Below are 21,816 nucleotides of genomic sequence, written 5' to 3' on the forward strand. Positions count from 1 at the left end.
GGAGGCCTGTGGTCCCTACACCAAAGTGTTACAAGCATGGTGTGGTGGGGTGGGGTGGATAGCTGTGTACTCAGGCAGGACACTGAACCTTCCTCAGCACAGCCCATTGGAGAGACTATGACCCTTCACCTCTGCCCAGGCCAAGAATTCCTGGTTTCTGATCTGCCAAATCCCCAGCAGCTATGGGGCCCCTGAAGCTATCCTAGTGTTGGTCCCTCACCCACCAGGCCCTTTCCCACCTGACTGTTCAGGAACTCTCACAGGAGCTTTAGATAGTTCTCATGGTAAGCCAGTATCACTTTATCACTTTCATTTTATAGATGGAGGAATTGAGGCCCAGGGAGCCCAAGTCAGATGCTGAGTGAACATGGGAAACAGGGACTCCAAATCTTCAGTCAGTAACACATAACCAAGTATTTCCTGGGCGCAGGGAGGAGTGAACAAGTGTCAGCTGATCTCATTCTGGGGTTGAACTTAAATAGGGGCTCTTGTGCTGTGGATTCCCCAAAGGTGTTGAAGCCTTGATTTTGCCGTCTGAGGTCCTCATGTCCTCATGTCATTTCCCTTGTGACTAGGCTGCATAAACATTCTCCTTTTCTGCTTGTTGGCAGCAGTTGTCTGGAGGCAAAAAAAAAAAAGTTTGAACTATGAATGTCACATACACAAAGATGATGTCCAATATCACATCCAGAGCTGGATATGAAATAAGAAGGCAAAGAAAGCATTTCAGGCCTGGGAAGAATCCTGAGGGTCACACCTGTGGGGGCTTGAGTCCCCTTCCAGCATCCACTGTGCTTGTGTCCTGCCTTGCTGGCCGTCTTCTAGGCCCCTCTTCCATCTTTGGCCAGCTCCACCTCTTCAAAGTCCCTTTTTTATAGGAGCAGTCGTCTGCTTCCCCCTAACAGCCCCTTCCCCCGGGGCCGCATGCGATGCTCTTCTAGGTGTTTGAGGACAGTAATCATGCCTTTCCCAGCCGGCCCTCCTCCAGGCTATCCAGCCCAGTCTCTGCAAGCAACCCCTCCCATTTATACCAGGCATGACTTGTCACATGCCCCCTTTGTGATAAGTATGTCACAGATGTCATTTGTTGAATCAGTTCCAGGCTTTCTCAGGCTGCTTCATATGGCTGCCATGGTGCCCAGTCAAGAGGAGAAATGTCATTGTCATCTCTGCACTTTACTATGAGTTCTTCAGGACAAGAACTACATATCCTAGTCCCTGATGCCAGCCCAGGGTACGGTGCATGATGTTCCCTCTGCAAATAAGCTCTTGCTATAGTGGAATGGTGGAATGGATCGGAGACTCCTCCCTGTGCAAGTTACCCTTTTCTCTTCAGGCTCCAGTTTGACCACATCCCTTGTCCTAGAATTGCCAGCAGCACTACAGTATTGTCCATAAATTCAGTGGGGACAGCCCCTTTCTGGTCCTGTGCCTTCCTCTGTCGGGGTAGCCTCAGATGTGTCTGTGATAGCAAAGTTACTAAGGCACTTTTCCACATACTGCTTTTCTTTTTTTAGTGGCTTTACTCCTAAACCTGGGATCTTTTTTATATATCTATATATCACAACTTTTTAAAATTGTAGATGCACACAATACCTTTATTTTATTTCTTTATTTTTATGTGGTGCTGAGCATCGAATGCAGTGCCTCCATGTGCTAGGCAGGAACTATACCACTAAGCTACAACCCCAGCCCCAAACCCAGGATGTTAATGTAAGATCTGAGGAGGTGGCTTCTCCCCTCCTGTGTCTCTGGGTCTGGGCCTGAATGACACAGAGCGAGCAGCATTGCTTGTGCTCACCTGAACTGAACTCATGGTTTTCCCCATTCAGTCCTGTGCTGTTCTTTTCAGTCCATCTCTCTGGCTACCCAGGGTTCTTGGCTCTTGCTTCTGTCACCTGATATACCACCTGTCACTCCAAGCACAGTGAATGAGCCTGTTAACACCTTCTCTCTATTCTGGGATGCACTTGGTCATTCAGAATGATGAAAGAGGCTAGCAATCGAGGTGCATACAGTCTGGTGGTGTCTGGCTTTGCACACTGGACACAAGGTCTCCGGCAGCTTTTGAAAACCCCAACTTTTGTGACCCCATCACCAGGGTTTGACGTCAGCTCTCCAGAAGTGTGGGTATTTTTTTGAGGCTCTTTCCAAGTAGCACTTACCAGCCTGGTCTCCAGGGACCTCAGGGCTTTGGAAAGGCAGCAACAAGGCTGACCTTTTAAAACCAATATTTGAAAAGCCCAATAGTATTTAAACAGCCAAATCTTGCCAGGCACAGTGGCACATGCCTGTAATCCCACCACTCAAGAGTCTGATAACAAATTTGAGGCCAGCCTCAGGAACTTAGTGAAGGCCTGCAATGTAGTGAGACCCTGCCTCATAAAAAAAGCTGGGAGGGGGCTGGGGATGTGGCTCAGTGGTTGAATACCCTTGGGTTCAATCCCCAGTCCCAAAATAATAACAACAACTGCAAAAGCCAAATCTTGCAATCTCTTCCCGTCACTCCCTCAGCAGGCCAGATGTGCTGTACATGTCCAGCTTTTGCACTGGGCTGGAGCCGAGGCAGCTCATAACTGTGGACATCTTCTACTCACCAGTGGCCCCACACGTAGTTATAGCTTCGATATACAAGACAAAGCCCACAGCTTAGGAGCTGGCATCACCAGGGGTAGTGATAAGAAGGTGTCCCAGAGGGTAGACCAGACACTGCAAATAGGTCTCTGAGGATAACTAAGCTGATATCTGGCAGGTTCCAGCACTGGATGGGTGAGGGGTGAATGTTGTCCTTGAGTTGCCTACTGGATATGGTAGAAGTAGTAGTAGAAATGGTTTTTGGAAAACAACTTGCTATTTGGGGGTCCCCAGTCAGTGACTCGAGGAGGCAGGGCTCAGCCACAAGTGGCTGCCCTTCCCCCAATGCCTGAGCTGGTATTCTCAGTTTGGAGGGAACAAGGAATACCTCACACTCAGCCCAGATCCACCTGATCCTAAGTGAGTGCATTTGCCTCTCCCGAATTTTCCCATGTGTACTATGAGAGGTTAAATTAGTCTAGTGGGCCTCAGAATACCATATAAGGGGCTGGGGTTGTAGCTCAATTGCAGAGTGCTTGCCTAGCTCATGTAAGGCACTAGATTTGATCCTTAGCACCACATAAAAAATAAATAAATAAAGCAGCTGGGGTTGTGGCTCAGTGGTAGAGCTCTTGCCTAGCACATGCTGGGTGCTGGGTTCGACGAGACTCAGCACCACATAAAAATAAAATAAAGCTATTGTGTCCAACTACAACTAGAAAACAAACATCTTAATTAATTAAAGGCATGCTATCCATCTACAACTACAAAAAAAAAAAACTAAAAAAATCACCATATGAGGATTTTTTTTTTTTTAATGATGGAAAAAAGGAAAATGAAGCTACTTCACGGGACCTGGAGTAGGTGGGAGTCTGCAGAGCCTTCCCAAGGCTCCTTTGGGAATCCCTAGAACCTGATTTGGAAATCACTGTAATTACTTTATTAGTTCTGAGTCCTCCACCCCCAGCCCTGGAATTCAGAGGTTTCTTGTCCTCTTTCCAGTCTAGCCCCCTACCAACTGTGTGGCCTGGGACACGTGACTCCACTTCTGTAGGCCTTACTTTGCAGGCTATGGTGAGACTCCACCAAACTGAAGAAATCTTCTTTGGCTGGGAAGCCCATGTCAGGGCTCCTGGTGTTCCTGGCCAAATAGGGCAGTAGGCAGCAGTGTCACAGGCAGGAAGTTGCTTTTTTAGCCATGTCCTGGGGGCAGCAGACCCCTCTCCTCATGGCCAGCAAAGCCAAAGGCTTTCACCATCCAACCACCAAGGAAATAGTGAAACCCTGCTTAAGGACCCAAGGAATAAGGGCCCATTTGTGCCCTTATGGAGGACCTGGCCTGACCAAGATCTCAGACAGGCCCTGGCAACTAGCACCTAACCCCCTGCCTGGAAGTGTAGCTAAGCAGTTGATAAAGTACTAGCTCTGTTCCAAATCACCTGGCTCCGAGCCTGGTGATTCCGAGTATGGGCTGTGCGACCCTGGGTGATTCACTTTTCTAAGCCTCAAGGTTTTTTTCCTGTGTGTAGTGGGAACACTAGACATGCTGAATAGTTAGAGATTGATGTAGCTGAAGAATTTTGTGCCAGGCCAGTTCACATCCAGTCCTAGGCAACAAGAGAGGCCCTGGAGCTTCTGGAGTCTCTCAGCCAGCAACCCCCGATCCCCTGAGCAGTGGCCCTGAACTGTGAGTCTGTCTAGAGGACACTTTTTAACCCTCTCCCCCATTTCCTCCTGCATGAGAATGTCAGGAAAGCCCCTCACACCCTTGACCCCAACTGGGATGTGAATACCTCTCCCAAGGAGCAGCTGGCAGGGGATGGTGGGGTAGGGGCACTGCCCTGGGAACCAAGCAAGTCCCTCTCAGGCAGTTGTTCTAGGCCATGAACTCGGGGATAGCCATCTGCACTCTGGAGGGAGCTGTCCTGTCACTGTGGTACCCTGATGTCAAGAGCCTGAAACCAGAGTTGGCCTTCCAGAGGGGCTTTCCCTGCTTTGCCTAGTGGGAACTAAGCCATTACCAGAAGTGCTTCTGGCTGCCCCCATTATAAGATTCCCTGAGGATCCTACCTTTTCTTTGAAAGGGGAGGCTCTTATGGCCGGGCCTCCTTGGGAGCAGGAGAAAGGGGCTGAAACTCCAAAGGAGATGAGAGGTCTCAAGGCAGCTGCTCCAGTGGTCACAGGCTGTGTGCCACCGTCTGTTAGCTGGAAAGACATACCTGCACAGTATTTCTTGAAACTGTGAACTGACTTCATTAGAGAGTTCAGAGGTTTTATGTATTTTTTTTAAATCCAGATTTCTAGCTTTTGCACATTTGGCATCTCTTACAGTGCTGTGCCCAGTCTCCACATGGCAGATATGGGCCAAAGGGGTTTGATGACCTGTAGACATTTGAATTTGTGAGCCCCATTCAAGGTCAACCCACTTAGCTTATAGCTGAGGACACCAAGGCCCAAAAGGGTTGCTGGCCCTGCCCCAGGTACATGACCCATTATGGCCATTGTTGCCTTTAGGACCTGGCAGCCTGGCCTCACAAAGCACAGCTAAAAGTGAAATGCCTGTTCTCTCACCTATAAAACATCAGTGATCATTACCTCCTCTCCCGGAGCTGTCTGGATAAAGTCATACCCAGCCCAGGACTGGCTCACTGATGGTTCTTTACAATCTGTGCACATGATGCCTCTTGCTTGCAAAGTGTTGCTGAAAGCCCGCTTACTTTCTTTCAAGAATGGTAATTTTTCAAATAATTTCCGACTCCCCGTTGCTTAGGGTTTGTTGAGCTCTCATTCCCATAGCCTTGTTGCCCGACTTAAAGTAGAGCTATTCAAAGCTCTGCCTCCTATCAAATTGTGCTATTGTGGGGGTGGATGTGAGTGTGTGCTGGGGTCTGACCCGAAGGAGGTTCAGAGCCCTGGCCTAGGCCTTACTGATTCCAACTCAGAGCCAGGAGTAAGTCATTCTGCTTCCCCAAGCCTAGAGATTTATTCATTCTTTCAATTTACTGAGCCCCATCATGTATTGGCCTTTGTGCTGGGAAAATATGGTAATAATATAAGATACCCAAGGTACTTGACCTCAGGGACCTATGTTAGATACTCAAGTTCCCTAAATGGTAGGGGGGAGACGAAAGACAAGAGAACTGGTAAGTGATCAGTGCCTGAATGAAACAAACAGTATCCTCAAACAAGGAGGCAGGGCGGTAAGGGAGGCCTCATTGAAGATATGACCCTTGAACTGAGGTCAGGTTAAGAAGCAGACTTGCACAGATGAGAAGACAGGAAGCAGCAGTCTAAAGGCCCTGGGGTGGGAGCTAACTGGAGCATTTATATATATATATGTATGTCTTTAGTTGTAGATGGACACAGTGCCTTTGTTTTTATGTGGGCCTCAAAAATGCTAGGCAAGAGCTCTACTACTGAGCCACAACCCCAGCCCGCTACCTGGAGCATTTTAGAAATAGCAAAGAGGCTGCTGTGACTGAACAAGGGCAGAGGCTGGAGAGGGTAGGCAGAAACCAGTTTTTGTAATGGCTGAGGTCAGCACAGTGGATTTTATTCGTCTTAAAGTGGGGATGAGCTTCAAAAGGGGAAGAAGTAATCCAGTTTGTGTTTTTTAAAACTCAGGATTCAGCCAGGCTCAGTGGCACATACCTATAATCCAAGCAACTCAGGAGGCTGAGGCAGGAGGATTGCAAATTTGAGGCAGCCTCAGCAACTTATTAAGGCCCTAAGCAACTTAGTGAGACCCTGTCTCAAATAATAAAAAGGACTGGGAATGTGGCTCAGTGGTAAAGTGCCCCTGGGTTCAATTCCCAGTACCAAAAACAAAAACTTCAGGTCTCAAAGAGTGATTTTGAGTTAGTCAGACCACAAATAAGAGGGTGTAAGAGGGCTGAGGCCACAGGCCTCTGAAATAAAATTGGTTTCCTGGCAAGGGATTGAGATGCCAATGGAGGAAGGGTAGGAATGTGTAGCTGAGTACATGAGGTCCCCTCTCCCAAGAGAGCAAGGCTAGTACGGGGGAGAAGATTCAGATTCATTCTGGACTTGCTCAGCTTGAGATGGCCTTGGACTTCCCTGCCTAGTTGCCAAGTACACTGGAGCTTTTGTGATAATAGGTGATAACATCCTCACTGTTGTCAGGGCCTGTGTGCTATAAAATATTCTGACCGGGCTGGGGTTGTGGCTCAGTGGTAGAGTGCTCGCCTAGGACATGCGAGGCCCTGGGTTCGATCCTCAGCACCACATAAAAATAAATTTAAAAAATATATATTCTGACCACAGCCCAAACTGGAGGGACTTTCAAGAGGGATGCTGTGGACAGGAAGAAGCTACCTCTGTTTCCATTTTACAGATGGCCCCAGGAAGCTGAGGACCCCCAACTGAAAAGAGGCAGTCCACTCTTATTCTCCTTGCCTTGATCCCCAGCTCTCTTCTACCAGCTAGACTACCTCAGTTCCACTTGGCCATGCTGTGCCCTGCTCAGCATCTGTCTTCCCATGCCTTAGGCTGCTGATCCTTTGCTCACAGAGATTCCTTTACCACAAGGCCCCAGATTGTCTCCCAGGAGGTGATCATTCCCCTTCATCCAGAAATCATGGTAGCAGGAGTAGCAGGGTCACCCCATGATTGTAGAACACTTTACATCTTTCATCTGTTTGGCTCCTTCCCAGAACACACTGGATATCACACCCCATTTTGTGGGTGGCCAAGGCTGCTGCCTCCCTTGATCCTCCTGGAGTTGGTACCATGGAGTGGGCAGAGGGTAGGGCTCAGCCTTTGGGTAGCCTGAGTTCAAGCCCCAGCCTAACCCTGCCTTGCTGGGAGCTGAGCAAGGGCAAATTTCTTCATCACTGTAAAATGGGATAGTGACAGAACTTACTTCTTAGGTCCTGGTTTTGAGAATTCGGTGAGTTTGCATGCAGCTGAAGTCAGTGCTCTGTAGTCATAGCGAATACCATTGTTCCCAAGGACAAGATGGAGTCACTGCAAGCCTATAGTCACCTTCCCCAGCAAACCTTTACCTTGTTTTATATGTGTTTCTGCTTAAAGACTCTTTACTTAATATAATAGGTGGTTCATTAACATTGAACTTGTGGCCAACAGTGCTGACTCAGCCCTGAATGAAGCATATCTAGCTCACTTTTTTCCATAAGACACATTGCAGCCTTCTGTACTTAGAACACTAGACAGCACTTTATCAGTAACTTGGAGATTTTAACAAACAAAACCACAAAAATGGTAGAAGTGTAGCACTAAACAGACTATGAGAAGGACACTGACTTACTTTATGAAAGCTAAAATGAAAATGGGAAGTGTCAAATTATTCCACCTCGGCTGTGAATGTGTGTGAGTGACTGCAAAAGCCCCTCAAGTATGGGTCTTGGAGTTACAAGTAAATTTAAGTGAGCAGGTAAATTCCCACATACAGAGTTCATGAATAATGAAGATCAACTGTACAAGAAGTGCTTGCCCAGGCCTGGTTCCAGCCAGTAAGGTCAGCTGTTACCCTCAGAATCATTATAAACAGGACTGCATCTTGGCTTTTGTGCTAGCCTCACAGGACAGGGCTGGCTCCCTGAGCTTTGTGGCCATTTTCACCAGTGTGACACCTTTGTAACCTATTGAGCTATAGACATTAGGGCCTAAGGCAGGTACAGATTCTGGAGGCCCTGAATACCCCCATTGAAGGGGTATTCTAGAAATGGGAAAAGCGTAGTTCCAAGTCCTCTGGCACCATCAAAAGTTTTCAAACAAAGTAGTGACATGGTTGGATTCCTCAGGTAGCCAGGGTAGGAGGGACAGGAAAGGCAATATTGGAGTTGGAAGGCCAGGGAGCAGAATTGTGTAAGGAGATCTAGGGGAGGCTGGCTGTAGACCAGAGAAAGGAAGGATGGGACAAAAAGTTGGGGAGAGCCTAGTTAGGGGAACAGTAGAGGATCCTAGATGAACTTGAGAGGGTGTTGGCCAGAGAGGTGCCAGGCTAGTGTTGCTAACTCTTGAGGCACAGTGAGGGAGGTGGCGCTCAGATTGCAATGGAGGGGCTATCAACAAAGAAGTGGCTCTAAGAGGGTCTTTTGTACCTGATCCTGACCTACCCACTTGGAATTCTTTCCTAGTTTCCCCTGCTGTGCAGGGAAGGAAACAGGAAAGGAGGGAGGAACTTGCAACCAGGTGGGTGGGAGCCTTTGAATTCTTTTTTTGCCATAGATCACAAGTGAATCACCTGGTTTGGTTGCATGGTTGACAGACTTATTGGGTGGGAGAGGGAACAGGCCCTGACCCTTCCTCCAACAAGCGCTTTCTTAAGCCTGGCAGAGGTAGCATAGGGAGGTCAGGGTACCTGGCTCTGTCTGATGCCAGCCCTCTCCACTCCTGTGGGCCTAGAGTTGTCCCCTACCTTCTCTGTAAGGCCTGCTGCCACAGCTCTCACACTGTGACTGTGCTCCTCTTGAGGAGTCTAGGACCCCTCTTCTCTAGCCCCCTGCCAGGCTCACACCCTTGAAAGTCAGCATGCCAAGCTGCCTTCAGGATCAAATCCAGCCTTGTCTCCAGTGCACTTGTAGGATCAGACTCCAGATCCCTCAGGAAATGGAGTCACAGCTACTCCTGAGTGTCTGGATCTCTGTTTGGTCACCTTGTATACCTTGACATAGAAAATAAAATAAGGAAAAAAATTTGTTCTTACCTGATTAATTGGTGGATAAAATCTTGGGACAGAAGACAGAAACAATGAGACAAAGACAGCTTCTACTTTGAAGAAGCAAGAACTTGTGCACTGGGAACAGGAAGGCCGGGCTAGATGTCTAGGCCCAGGGACAAACTGAACAGAGGCTGCACAGCACAACTGGTTCCTTTCTGAGGCTTGGCATGAGGGATCTGCATGGCTGAGACTAGGGGCTGAGCAAGCATTCAGCCCACCTGATGAGTGGTTCTCTATGCTGTGTCCTAGCAGGCGCTTCATCTTTGAAAATAAGTGCAAGGACCATCTGGAGCAGTCAAGCTGCAGGAGTATTCATACCCAACACCCAGATGTCCCAGGAAAACAAGTTTTCCAGAGTGAATGGGAAAGAGTTGGACCCAAATGCCATCTTGGAAATTGTGACATGTAGAGCATCTCTCTAAGATAGAGAGGGCAGCAGTCACAACCTGGAGGATTGGGAGCCTCCCAGCTCCAACATCTTGGGTCTTTGGGCACTTACTTCCCTCTAAAAGCTTGTTTTTGTGGTACTTGGGATTAAACCCAGGGCCTCATGCATGCTAGGCAAGCACTCTACCACTGATTTACATTACCAGTCCTATTTATTTATTTTATTTTAAGACAGTGTCTTGCAAAGTTGCTGAGGCTGGCCTTGAACTTGAGAATCTCCTGCCTCATCTTCCCAGGTAGCTGGGACGATAGGTGTGTACCACCACGCCTGGCTCCTCTCTATAAAATTTAATTGGCAGATGATGGCTAAGTGCCCTCTGGGCCAGGCACTGGGTCACCAACACACAAAGGACGTGCTAAGTCAGGGGCATGACCACAGCCCAAGTGTTTCATGATACACAGAGAAACGAGGGGGACTAGCTGTCTGGACCAGAAAGAACTGGGGTAAAGAGACTGGCAGAAGGACAAGAAGTACTAAGAGCAGGGAGAAGTGTTCTAGCAGGAAGAGGTGCATGCGCAAAGGCCTGGGTGCATGAACCTGTGGTGTGTTTTGTTCTCTGGAGTTGGAAGGGGCATGCTGAAGGGTGGGCAAGTAGAAGATGAAGCTGCAGAGATGGGTGGGTGGGGACCAAGCCAAAGGGACTCTGAATTGGGGAATGGGTCTGCAATCTCAGATGCTAAAGTGTTAGGAGGCTTCCCTGTCACCAAATAATCTTGATTTTTGGCACCTGAAGATTTTTTGTAGTGATAATGAGGTTTACTTTCTCATTCAACAAATATTTATTGACAGCCTTCTGTGCTTGAGTCATTACCCTGGGCCTCTGCCAAGACAGTTTCCCCCTACTTTCACACACCCCCCAACACATACGCAAGCCCACTACTGCTCCTTGCCTGTACCTGGCAACAGATTCTTAAAAGAGCAGATAAATGATGGCAACTCTGACAGAGGTTCCTGGGTGATGGAAAAAGGAGCGTAGTCAGGGAAGGGCTCTCAGAGAAAGTAACACTAGAAACATGTAAGGAACTGAAGTGGGGAGAGATGGATTGAGATGTTGGCAGGGCCAAGGGTGAGGCATTGGCCTGTTTCCTGCATGCAGGCTCTGGAAATGAAGTTAGGTTCCACACCCCTGCCCTGGGAGTGGGTCTCAGAGCAGAGATGCCCACTCCCAGGGAGGCCTCAGCCCCCCAAACCCTCTTAATTGCACCATTTATCTGTTTGTGACCTGAACCCCAGGAGACAGAGAATCCAAGATAAGTTTACTTTTATCACATTTGGCCCTTACTGCATCTGACCTGGCCTCTCACCAGTTCACTTTCCCTCCAATGACTGCCTACTTTGTGTGCTTCAGCAGGACCCTGGACCTTGTCAGTTCTGAAAGAATAGTTGGAGCTCTGCCTTCTGTCCAGACTGCCGACTGTGAGCAGCCCTGTTGTCTCCCAAGAGAAGGGGTACCTCTTCCCTACCACACCTGGAGACCATCACACATACTGACTCCTTATAGCCTGTATTAGCCCCACCTCAGAGATGGACACCAGGACTTTGACTGGGATCACACAGCCTCAGCCAGGCTTTAGTTTCCACACAGTAATTATTGCACTCTTACAGGGCAGATTCATTTTCATTTTGAGCAAATTGAGGCTGGTTTCACTGGGTTTTTTGTTTGTTTGTTTGTTTTGGTTTTGTTTTTGGTACTAGGTATTGAACTCAGAGACACTTGACCCCTAAGCCACACCCCCAGCGCTAGTTTGTATTTTATTTTTCCAGACAAGGTCTCACTGAATTGCTTATTAACACCTCACTTTTGCCGAGGCTGGCTTTGAGATCCTCCTGCCTCCACCCCCCAAGCCACTGGGATTAGAGGTGTGTGTCACTGTGCCTGGCAGCTTCAGTGTGGAAAACCTCTCCCCCCATCACCAGCACCCAAACCTGGGACTTTCTAGGCCAAACAAATCCATTCCTGAAATCCCAGTGAACCGGTGCTGTTGGTTGCTGTAGTGGTTGGCTTCAACTGCTGCTATAAATGTCCAATTCTTGGGGGGAACTTCCCCTGGGCTGATCAGAGAATCAGTAGCTAGGGAGTGGTAGAAATCTGGCCCAGTTCCCTCCGTACCCAACACCAGTGGGATCAGGCCAGACTGAGCCTGACTTCTGTGATACAGCCCAATTCATTACTCCCTTTCTCACCTGGCATGCGTGCAGCCCGGGTTCGATCCTCAGCACCACATACAAACAAAGATGTTGTGTCCACCAATAACTAAAAAATAAATATTAAAATTCACTCTCTCTTTCTCTCTCTCTCAAAAAATAAAATAAAATATTAAAAAAGGGCTGGGGTTGTTAACTCAGTTGTTAAGCACCCCTGGGTTTAATCCCCAGTTCCAAAGGAAAACAAAGAATGAGAAGATGAGTTTGCCATGGGCTCTGTGAATATGGTGTGCTCTTACCCAGTTAGAATCACACCCCCACCCTACCCACTGAATAGATGAGGATACTGAAAGGGCCAGAGGGCAAGCAGGCCTTCTTTCCTGATAAGAGACAGGCCTGGAAACCAAGTCTCTGCCTTTCAGCCCTTTCTACCCCAGCAGTGAGATCTTAGCTCAGGCATGGCCTTGCAGCTGGCCCCAGAGCCCAGCTGTGGGAACATATCACTATGTTCACAGGCCTCAAACACCTACAGCCCCTGCCCAGCTGGGAGGGGTCTAAGGCCTGGGGAACAGAGTAAGGTAGCTGTGCAAGTCAAGCAGATGTGGTTGACATGGACTAAGGCATGTTATTTAGCGTTTCTGAGCTTTGTGTGCCCCATCTGTAAAATAGGCATGATTGATACCCCACCTCATAGAATCTCTGTGCATCTTAAGTTACAAAGCCCCAAAGCTGCTGGATACAACTTAGTAAATGACCCAAGTTTGGGCCATCAGCCTGTGTGTTAGGGTCAGCCAGGAACAAACACTCTTATCCCCTGAGCAGGTTTGCCTCCTTTTGTGCAAGGTTGTAAGTGGAGGATCATCTGATGACCTAACCTTGCCTTCTACTCCACTGTGGACTTTCTTTTCTTGACCCAGAGATGAGGCTGTCTTGCCCTTTATAGGTTGGTAACCAGAGATTGTAAGTGTGTCTGGGAGGTCCCTGAATTTCCTCAAGGCCTAAGCAAGGCTAGGAAATTTTGAACAGAATAGAAAGTGTTCTGGGTCAGAGCTCTTAGAACATATCACCTCCAGATTAAGTTGGGCACAGGACCTAGCTTCTAGCTCCCTGGGCTTTTCTGTTGTGGTTTCTGTTACTTTAGAATTTCTCATTTCATTCCCATTTCTCTGCTGATGAGGGTTTTTAGTTTTTGAAATCCAATACAGAGCCTGGCTTCATAGATGTCTCTTGGATGAAAGACAGATGGATTTTTTTTTTTAACTGAATTTTTCCACCCATGCTGGGGATTGAACCTAGGGCCTTGTGCATGTGAGGCAAGCCAACTAAGCTATTTCCCCAGCCCTTAACTGAATTTTTCATATTTTGGTAATTGTAGATTCACATGCAGTGGTGCACAGCTGTAAAACAGCTTGGAAGACTTAGGTGGGAAGATCACAAGTTTGAAGCTAGCCTGTACAACTTAGTGAGGTCCTGTCTCAAAATTTTAAAAAGTAATAAAAGGGCTATAAATGTAGCTCAGTGGTAGACCACTTGTCTAGAATGTATGAGACTGTGGGTTCAGTCCCTAGTATGGTACCAGAAAAGGTGGGGCAGACAGGGTTTCTGTGTATTGACCTTTACCCAGTATTTTTCTATGGTAAAATCTTGCAAAACTGTAGGACCATCTCACATCCAAAATATGGTCATAGGTACAGTCCACCCAATCTATTTGTATTTCCCCAGTTTCTGTCATACTCACGTGTGCACGTTTGTTTAATTCTGTGCAGTTTCATAACACATGCAGATATAATGATTCCCAGTCAAGATGCTAAACCAGGCCATCACCACATAGGGTTCCTCTTGTTTTTAAACCACACCTACTTTTCTCTTGCTCATCCTGTCAGCTTTCCCCCTCAATTCTCCTACCCCACTACTGGCAATTACTAATTTCTTCTTCATCTCTGAAATTAAGTCATGGCAAGAATTTTATAGCTAGGCGTGGTGGCACAGGCCTATAATCCCAACAACTTGGGAGGCTTAAACAGGAGGATTGTGAATTCAAAACTAGCCTCAGCAACTTAGGCCCTGAGCAGCTTAGTGAGACCCTGTCTCTAAATAAAAAAATACCAAATAGGCTGGGGATGTTGCTCAGTGGTTAAACACCCCTGGATTCAATCTCTAGTAACTTAAAAAAAAAAAAAAAAAAGAATTTTATCAAGATAGAATTAAATAGGATGGAACTTTTTGAAATTGCTTTTTTCACTCAGCATAATTTGCTTGTGATTTTTTCCAAATTGTTGCTTATAACAATCATTCATTCATTCTTATTGCTGAGGAGTATTCCATGGTATGGGTGTACCACAGTACATTTAACCATTCACCCACTGACAGACATCTAGGTTGTTTCCAGCTTTTGGCTGTTACAAATAAAGCTGCCCTGAACATTCTCCCTATAATTCCTGTGGGATAAATGCCCAAGGGTGCAGTTGCTGGGTTTTATGCTAATTGCATGTTTGATTTTATAAGAAAATGCATTCTGTTTTCCGGGTGGTTTGTGCCATGCAGTTCACATAACATTTAATGTTATCACTTCCTTTTAGCTCTTCTGATAGATTTGTGTAGTAATACTGCATAGTATGTGCAATTTGCAGGAAGAAGGATTTTGCTCTCCCTTATCCGTGTCCCCTATGGCACTGGGGCCTTGTTTTGTGACCAACACCATCTGTGTGAGTGGTAGCTTTTGAAGGCAGGGCTCATCTGGCTGCCACTCCCAGGATGAGGCAGGGCTTGTTTTGATCCCCACAGGGCAGAGGGCACCTGCAGTTAAGGTACTGAGAAAGGACAGTGGGCAGACCCAGCCCTCGCAGGGGCAGCACTCCTGGAAGAGCATCTTCTGTTTCCGACAGTGCAGCCTCCGAGAAGCAGGACACTGGCCTGTGGTATCCTATGCCATGCTCAGTGCCCTACCCAGGTGGGGCTAGGAATGTGATTCAGAAATTTCTCAGAGCCCACTTTTGGTAGCTTCTGATTCCCTGAATCTTAGCAGAAGACAGGGAGTTGGACCAGGCATGATGGAGTCTTGGGGATGGTAGGTTGTTGGGTGGGTAGTCACATGAGGAGGAGGAGGTGGGGTGATAAAGGCAAGATAGAAATGGGTTAGCCAAGTCCTGAAAGATAAGTTCATCTTTGAAAAGATGGGAAGGCACAACCACACAGTAGGAAGAGATAGGGTGAAAAGAAAAAGGAAAAGACCGGGGAGGAGTAGGTGTCTCAGTGACTGTGAGGAAAGCAAAGTTAACCATTCCTCAGCTGTCTTGAGTTCCACTGCTACCACCACCTCTTCCGGGCATGGGTCAGGCTCTGTCCCAGCCTTGGGGCTTTGAACTTAAGTGCACCTGGCCATCTATCCTATGTCCCAACTGAATAATACCTCTGTGTGTGACTGAGGTGGACAGTGTCCTTGGTTAATGTTGCATTCCCTCCTAGCCTTGGCCTCAAATGGTGGTGGACAGGGCCTGTGAGTGTCTATCTTGGTTGTTGGGGACCTCATATTCTTGTTCCACAAGTCCTCATAGAGGTGATGTCTGAGGCCGGAGTTAGGGCCATGTCAGGCAGGGTCTCAGTCTTGAAAGGGGCTTGAGAGGGTCGGAGGCTTCACTTTCTCCTCTCACCAACCTACAGGTTCATCATGCCTAGTGGCATATAAGAAGACCCCACCACCGGTCCCTCCACGTACCACATCAAAGCCGTTCATCTCCGTCACAGTCCAGAGCAGTACCGAGTCTGCCCAGGACACCTATCTGGACAGCCAGGACCACAAGAGTGAGGTGACGAGCCAGTCGGGCCTAAGCAACTCATCAGACAGCCTAGACAGCAATACCCGACCACCAAGCGTGACGCGGGGCGGAATCATCCCAGCCCCTGAAGCCCCAGAGCCACCTCCAAAACATGCAGCTTTGAAGAACGAACAAGGGACGCTGACCAGCTCCGAGTCTCACTCTGAGGCCATCCCCAAACGGAAACTGTCATCAATAGGAATACAAGTAGGAGCCCCTTTTGCACTGTGTCCTCAGTCCATTCTGTGCACCTGCCTGCGTGTAATTACATCTGGCGGAGGCCCACTAGGTCTCTTGGGAAAAGGTGGTTTATCTGTCAATTTTGGGGGTCTCCTCCAAGGGGCTGAGCCAAACTTCACTCAGGCATGCTCTCCTCGTGTCCACCCACCGTGCTGCAGAGCCTGCGCCGTGGGCATATATTCCTGCTCCTCTGGTGGGTTATCCCAGTGAATGTAGTTACACTCAGCCAGCCATCTCCTGTCCACTGTTTGCTGTCCACTGTCTGTCTGTCCACTCCACCCTTTGCCCTGCCAGCCAACCCATGGGAGGCAGGACTGGCCTAACAGTTCTTTAATCTAAGGTCAGCTCGGGTACGGAAGCCATAGCCCCGTTTGGCAGTGGGAACAGCGTGGAACATTAACACCGAAGGGTCACGGGCCCAGGACCCAGGGCCCTTGAGCTGTGGGGGTTGCTCAAGGGGATCTTTGCCCAGAGCCCTCTCGGGCCTTGGGGACAGGTAGGTGGCTTGAGGCACCAGGCTCATGTCAAATTGAAAAGTATGATGCCGGTCCCAAAGCCTCCATCCATGGGAAATGGACCAGTGAGATGGTTCCTCAGGGCCATGTGGCCCAAGCCAGAGGGCCCTGCCAGAAGCCAAATGCCACTACACACTCATATCCATGGCAACCAGCAGGAAGGAGCACCCGTTTTCCCCTTCCCTGCCTTGTGGAACCTCCTGCATGTACCCAATATTAGCAGTGTGTCTTCTGTTAGCTGAGTGGGGCAAACTTGGGCTGCCTAATAGTTTTCAGGAGTTGCTTTAAATCAAGAATGAGAGGACTCTCTCTGCCTCGGGCCTTCAGACTAAAGGAGAAAGTAGGGCACACTCAAGGCAGGGAGAGAGGCTGCTACAGTGGGCAGAGAGCTCAGGGAGAGGTAGAACCCTTCCAAGGGTAGATCAAAGTGGTGTGTGCTGGGGCTTAGGGCTGAAGGGATTTCCATTTCCCCAGCCACCCCTGTGCAAGTGAATGTGGCCAAGCTAATGAGAAAACACTAGCATGGAAAAGAACGTGGAACACAAGGACATTGAATGGAATAGAGAAAGCTTACGGGGCAAGTCTTTTCACTGAACTAGCTTGTATCTGCCAAGAGGCATCTCCAGGCTTTGGTTTCCCTGTGTATAGACAGGAAGGAAGTTGGCCAGGAGACTCTCCTGTTTTCTGTGCTCCTGCTGGCTCCATCCAGCTGGGCTTCTTCATAAGGACTCACCCCCCACTTTGTCCAGCCTCTCCAGGTGGGATTCTCGGGAGCATGGAGTAACCCGTAATCCCCACCACCCATCTTTAGGCAGCCCACTCTCTTTTTGGCCAAACCAGATCCTCCTATCTTCCCAGAAGGCCCAAGAGAACTAGGACATCCTTGTCCTTTTACATAAAACAGGACAAAATCGTTCTTGGGCTGATTCTGGGTGTCTCTTTCCCTGGCTTCACCCTGTCCCTTGTTCTCACTGCAACTCCATGAAGATACAATGATGCTACTCCCCCTCAGCTGGCTCTTGCCAGGGGGAGATATGGCTGCATCCCCATGCCAGAAAGCTTCCCTGGTCCCTATTCTATTCATGAAACGAAGTGACTGGACAGTTCCAGTTTCTGAGGCTACCCTGACCCCTCATTCTCGAGCCATGATGAGAGGGCTGGTCTGGATGCTCCTTTGTCCCAGAAGAGATGGGCAGGCCCAGGGCACTGCTCTTGCCATGTTTCCTCCCTTTTACAAAACAAGTGTTGGCGTGGCGTCGGCTCTGCTGCCCACTCATGCTGAAGGAGGCCTCACTATGACCAACTGTGATTGAGATCCAGGGACGGCATCTCATACTGTTCCGGGCTTCACTAATTCTTACTTTGGTGGCAGTTCTCAAACCCAGTACCACTGTCCACAGTTTGCCCTTGGTCCAGGGTCTCCAACCTGCCCTTCCAGGCTTTAGCCTCAGGGTTGGGGGAGTGATCTTTGCCTCAAGACAGCCCCCAGCTTCAACTGCACCAGATAACGGCTGTGGCTTTGTGTGTGTGTGTGTGTTCTCTTTCTCTTTCGTTGTCCTTTTTTTTTTCTTCTCTCTGATGCGTGTAAAGGAGAGGACTAGAAGGAACGGTTCCCACCTCTCGGACGACAACGGACCCAAAGCGATCGATGTGATGGCACCCTCCTCAGAGTAGGGAAAGCCAGTCATCTCCACCCCATCCCACCTCCCGCCTCCGCGCGAATGAGCAGTGCCCGGCTTAACCTGGTCCGGCCTCGGGCCTACGTGCAGTGTCCGCATGCCTCGTGTCTGTCTGTCCACACGTCCGTTTGCGTCGTCCCACTAATGTGAATTTCAGCAGCAAGTGTGGTGTTTGTTTTTTATTTTTGTCTTTGTCTCCGTGCCGTTGCTGTCGTTGTCCTTCAATAAGGTTGACTGCATTCAGCCAGTGCCAAAAGAGGAGCCCAGTCCCGCTACCAAATTCCAGTCCATCGGGGTTCAGGTAGAGGACGACTGGCGGTAAGTTGGACAGAGGTGGTGGCCGCTTCTCCCCCTCCTCTCCCTCCCTCTGCTCTCACCTCTCCTGCTCTCCCTAACCCACTTCTCCTTGCTGGATTTCTAGTAACCAAGCTGGGTTTGGGGTGCTGGCGTGGCCCAGGCATGGGAGGCTGGGCAGGGGGTGGGTGGGTGGACAAATGAGCACTTGCTCTGTGAGACCAGTCAGCCCACGGGGGCCAAGGCTGGGCTGGGACATGGCCCCAGCTAACCTGATGTTGGTGGTCTTCCTGGCCCCACTGCAGTAAACAGGCAACCTTATGACCTTGTCCTTGTGTGTGTGTGCGTGCGTGTGGGTATGGGTGGGACGGGGCAAGGGCTGAGCAGAGAATGAGACGGGGGCTGTGGGACCCGCTTCCGGCGCATGGTGAGCAGATGATGCATCCGTTTCTCTGTCTCCCGTGTGTCCGGGTCAAGTGGCCTCTGGTCTCTGGCCCTTTTGGTGACTCGCTCCTTCCTGTCCCTACCCCATCCACCCCCCACCCACAGAAGCAGCGCCCCCTCTCACAGTATGTCCTCCCGACGGGACACAGACTCCGATACCCAGGATGCCAATGACTCCAGCTGTAAGTCATCTGAGAGGAGCCTCCCGGACTGTACCCCACACCCCAACTCCATCAGCATTGATGCTGGCCCCCGGCAGGCCCCCAAGATTGCCCAGATCAAGCGCAACCTCTCCTATGGAGACAACAGCGACCCTGCCCTTGAGGCGTCCTCGCTGCCCCCACCTGACCCCTGGCTCGAGACCTCCTCCAGCTCCCCATCAGAGCCAGCACAGCCGGGGGCCTGCCGCCGAGATGGCTACTGGTTCTTGAAGCTACTGCAGGCAGAGACAGAGCGGCTGGAAGGCTGGTGCTGCCAGATGGACAAGGAGACCAAAGAGAACAACCTCTCTGAAGAAGGTGTGTACTGTAAGAATGATCCCCTGGGGCAAGGGAACAGGGGCACATGGCTGTTCTCCAGCTTTTGGCCAGCCTAGGCCTCTGGGGAGAGTCTCTTAGATTCTGTTCTTGGGCCAGTTTTACTTTCATTTTTTTCCTTTCTGCCATCCATCTTTACCTACCAACTAAATGTCTTTCTAGTTAGGACTAAGACTAAGGCAACAGCTGCTAGTCGTGTAGGCAGTGGGCTCAGCCACACATGAATTTGCATCCCAGCTCTTCCCTACTAATGATTAGGAAACAGGCTCAGAGTAACTTACTCAGGTTACTCTGAGCCTGTTTCCTAATCCTCCTCTTGAACTGCATAGGCATGTTGTGAGGATTGAATGTGATGGTTGGTGTGAAAGGCCTGATGGATTGCGGGACACAGAGAAAGTTGGTACCATAATTGTTCCATCAACAACTCCTTATTGTTTGTTGTGTGCCAAACACCAGAAATCTGACATAGCCTTGATAGGATGTGAAGAACAGAAGTTTTCTACTTTTCCACTTACCATCTCTATCTATACCATGCCTTAAAAAAAAAAACAAAAAAAAAAAAACTAAGAAATGAGTTTAAGAAAGAACTAGATCGAGCTGGAGTATAGCTCAGTGGCAGAGTACTTGCCTAGCAGGAAAGCAAGAAAAGGCAGGTCCTTGGGAAGCTCCAGCCTATTGCCCTGCACTGACCTCATTCAGCCAAAGTTCTGCTTCCCATTCATTCCTCCTCCACAAAAGTTCAGGAAGGACAGGTCTTCCTGGTGTCCAATAGGACAGATTCACATTCCAGTGACCCTGCCAGGGTAGCCCGAGGAGTGTACCCTTTGATGATTTAGAGCGTGCTTTGGTATCAGTTTTTATGGTCCTCTAGGCTGGTTCCCAGCTTTGATACACCCACTGGTGTGTAGGGAACTGTTGTGGGGTATGTGCCTAATAACTTTTTACAATGAGGTATTTAAAAAAATCAAACCAGAGGCAAGGATCAGAAAACACCCAAGGTGCCTGACAAACTATCCAGCCACTTCCCACTGCAGTCTTCCCCACTGCTAGCTCTGATCAGATGTCTGTTCTGCTATTTGCTTCCATGTTTCTTTTTCTTTTCTTTATATAATTTTATTTTATTTATTTATTTTTTATGTGGCGCTGAGGGTTGAACCCAGTGCCTCACGTGTGCTAGGCAAGCGCTCTACCACTGGGCTACAGTCCCAGCCCTTCATGTTTCTTTTTTAAAATGTGATTACTTTCTATTTCCTCTCTAAAATTAGTCATCATTATGTGGTGATTTCATGTTATAATAAATGAGTGTTAGACCTATCAAAAGACCTCCACCTCCTGTACCCCATCCTCCACATATGACCTCATGTGGATTTTTGCTAAGTAACAGCCAATGCTTCTGTTTACTATGAATATGCAGCTATTGTTTACTACATTCTAATTTATTATTTCAGTTTCTTTTTTTAATACATTTTGTTTTTCCTAGAATGATTACGTCCTTTGTGGTACATTCTGTTTTCTAAATTTGTCAGGGCAGGGGTTACTGGTGATTGAACTCTGGGCTTTGCACATGCTAAGAAAGTGCTGTGGCACTGAACTACATCCCCAGTCCTTTTTATTTTTATTTGTTTTGTATGTGTGTGGTGCTGAGGAGTGAACCCCAGGGCTTGTGCATGCAAGGCAAGCACTCTACCAACTGAGCTGTATCCCCAGCCCCACTTTTTATTTTAATCTTTTTGAGATTAATCGTTCTAGTTAAGCTGTTCAGATTGGCTTCAAACTTTAGATCCCCTTGCCTTAGCCTCCAGAGTAGCTGGAATTACAAGTGTGTGCCACTAGGCCTGGTTCATTTTCTAAATTCTTTTTTTTTTAATATTTATTTATTTATGTATCTTTTAGTTTTTAGGTAGACACATTAGTTTGTTTTTATGTGGTGCTGAGGATCGAACCCAGTGCCTCATGCATGCTAGGCGAGCACTCTACCACTAAGCTACCACCCCAGCCCCATTTTTTCTAAATTCTTATTTGTAATTTCTCTACCTGCTCCACCAGATCCACCAATGCTCATCAATAGTATTTTCCAAATCATCAGATAAATCTCATGATTTCATATTTTTCCTGCCCCCTGTCCTCTGCTTGGGCCTGGTTTATTGTTCTGCTGTTTAGCTGCTGTCCCTGAGACTTTTCCTTGCAACACCAGGGATTGTCCTTGGCATTTTTCCATGATGGGCACCCTGCTTTTTCAACCACATGGTCTTCTGCTTTCTTGGTTTTTGTCTGTCATTTTACTGGAATACATTAGAAAGAAATTTTTCGAAACTGTGCATGTCTTCATTTCACCCTATTTGTGATAGGGTCTCTCAAATGCTAGCAAGTCCACTCTTACCATTGAGCCACACCCCAGCCCTGTAACAGCTTTATTGAGATAT

The 21,816-nt window shown here is 48.4% G+C and overlaps 1 protein-coding gene across 13 annotated transcripts in view; it reads left to right on the forward strand.

Moving 5' to 3' along the window:
* The window catches only part of Dlgap4 (DLG associated protein 4), a 173,669-nt gene that overhangs the window by 138,868 nt on the left and 12,985 nt on the right, over positions 1-21,816 (forward strand). For 10 of the 13 annotated variants that reach the window (XM_078051735.1, XM_078051728.1, XM_078051727.1 and 7 more), the window contains 3 exons: positions 15,531-15,892; positions 18,349-18,437; positions 18,963-19,375. In XM_078051735.1, coding sequence (XP_077907861.1) covers positions 15,531-15,892; positions 18,349-18,437; positions 18,963-19,375 — 864 coding nt within the window. Of the gene's footprint in view, positions 1-1,206; positions 1,235-15,530; positions 15,893-18,030; positions 18,111-18,348; positions 18,438-18,962; positions 19,376-21,816 lie in introns of those variants that run through there. The other 3 variants (XM_040275906.2, XM_078051733.1, XM_021729531.3) reach the window with 3 other exon arrangements.

This window comes from Ictidomys tridecemlineatus, chromosome 5 (assembly GCF_052094955.1).
Source record: "Ictidomys tridecemlineatus isolate mIctTri1 chromosome 5, mIctTri1.hap1, whole genome shotgun sequence".
In the NCBI taxonomy this organism is placed as follows: Eukaryota; Metazoa; Chordata; class Mammalia; order Rodentia; family Sciuridae; genus Ictidomys; species Ictidomys tridecemlineatus.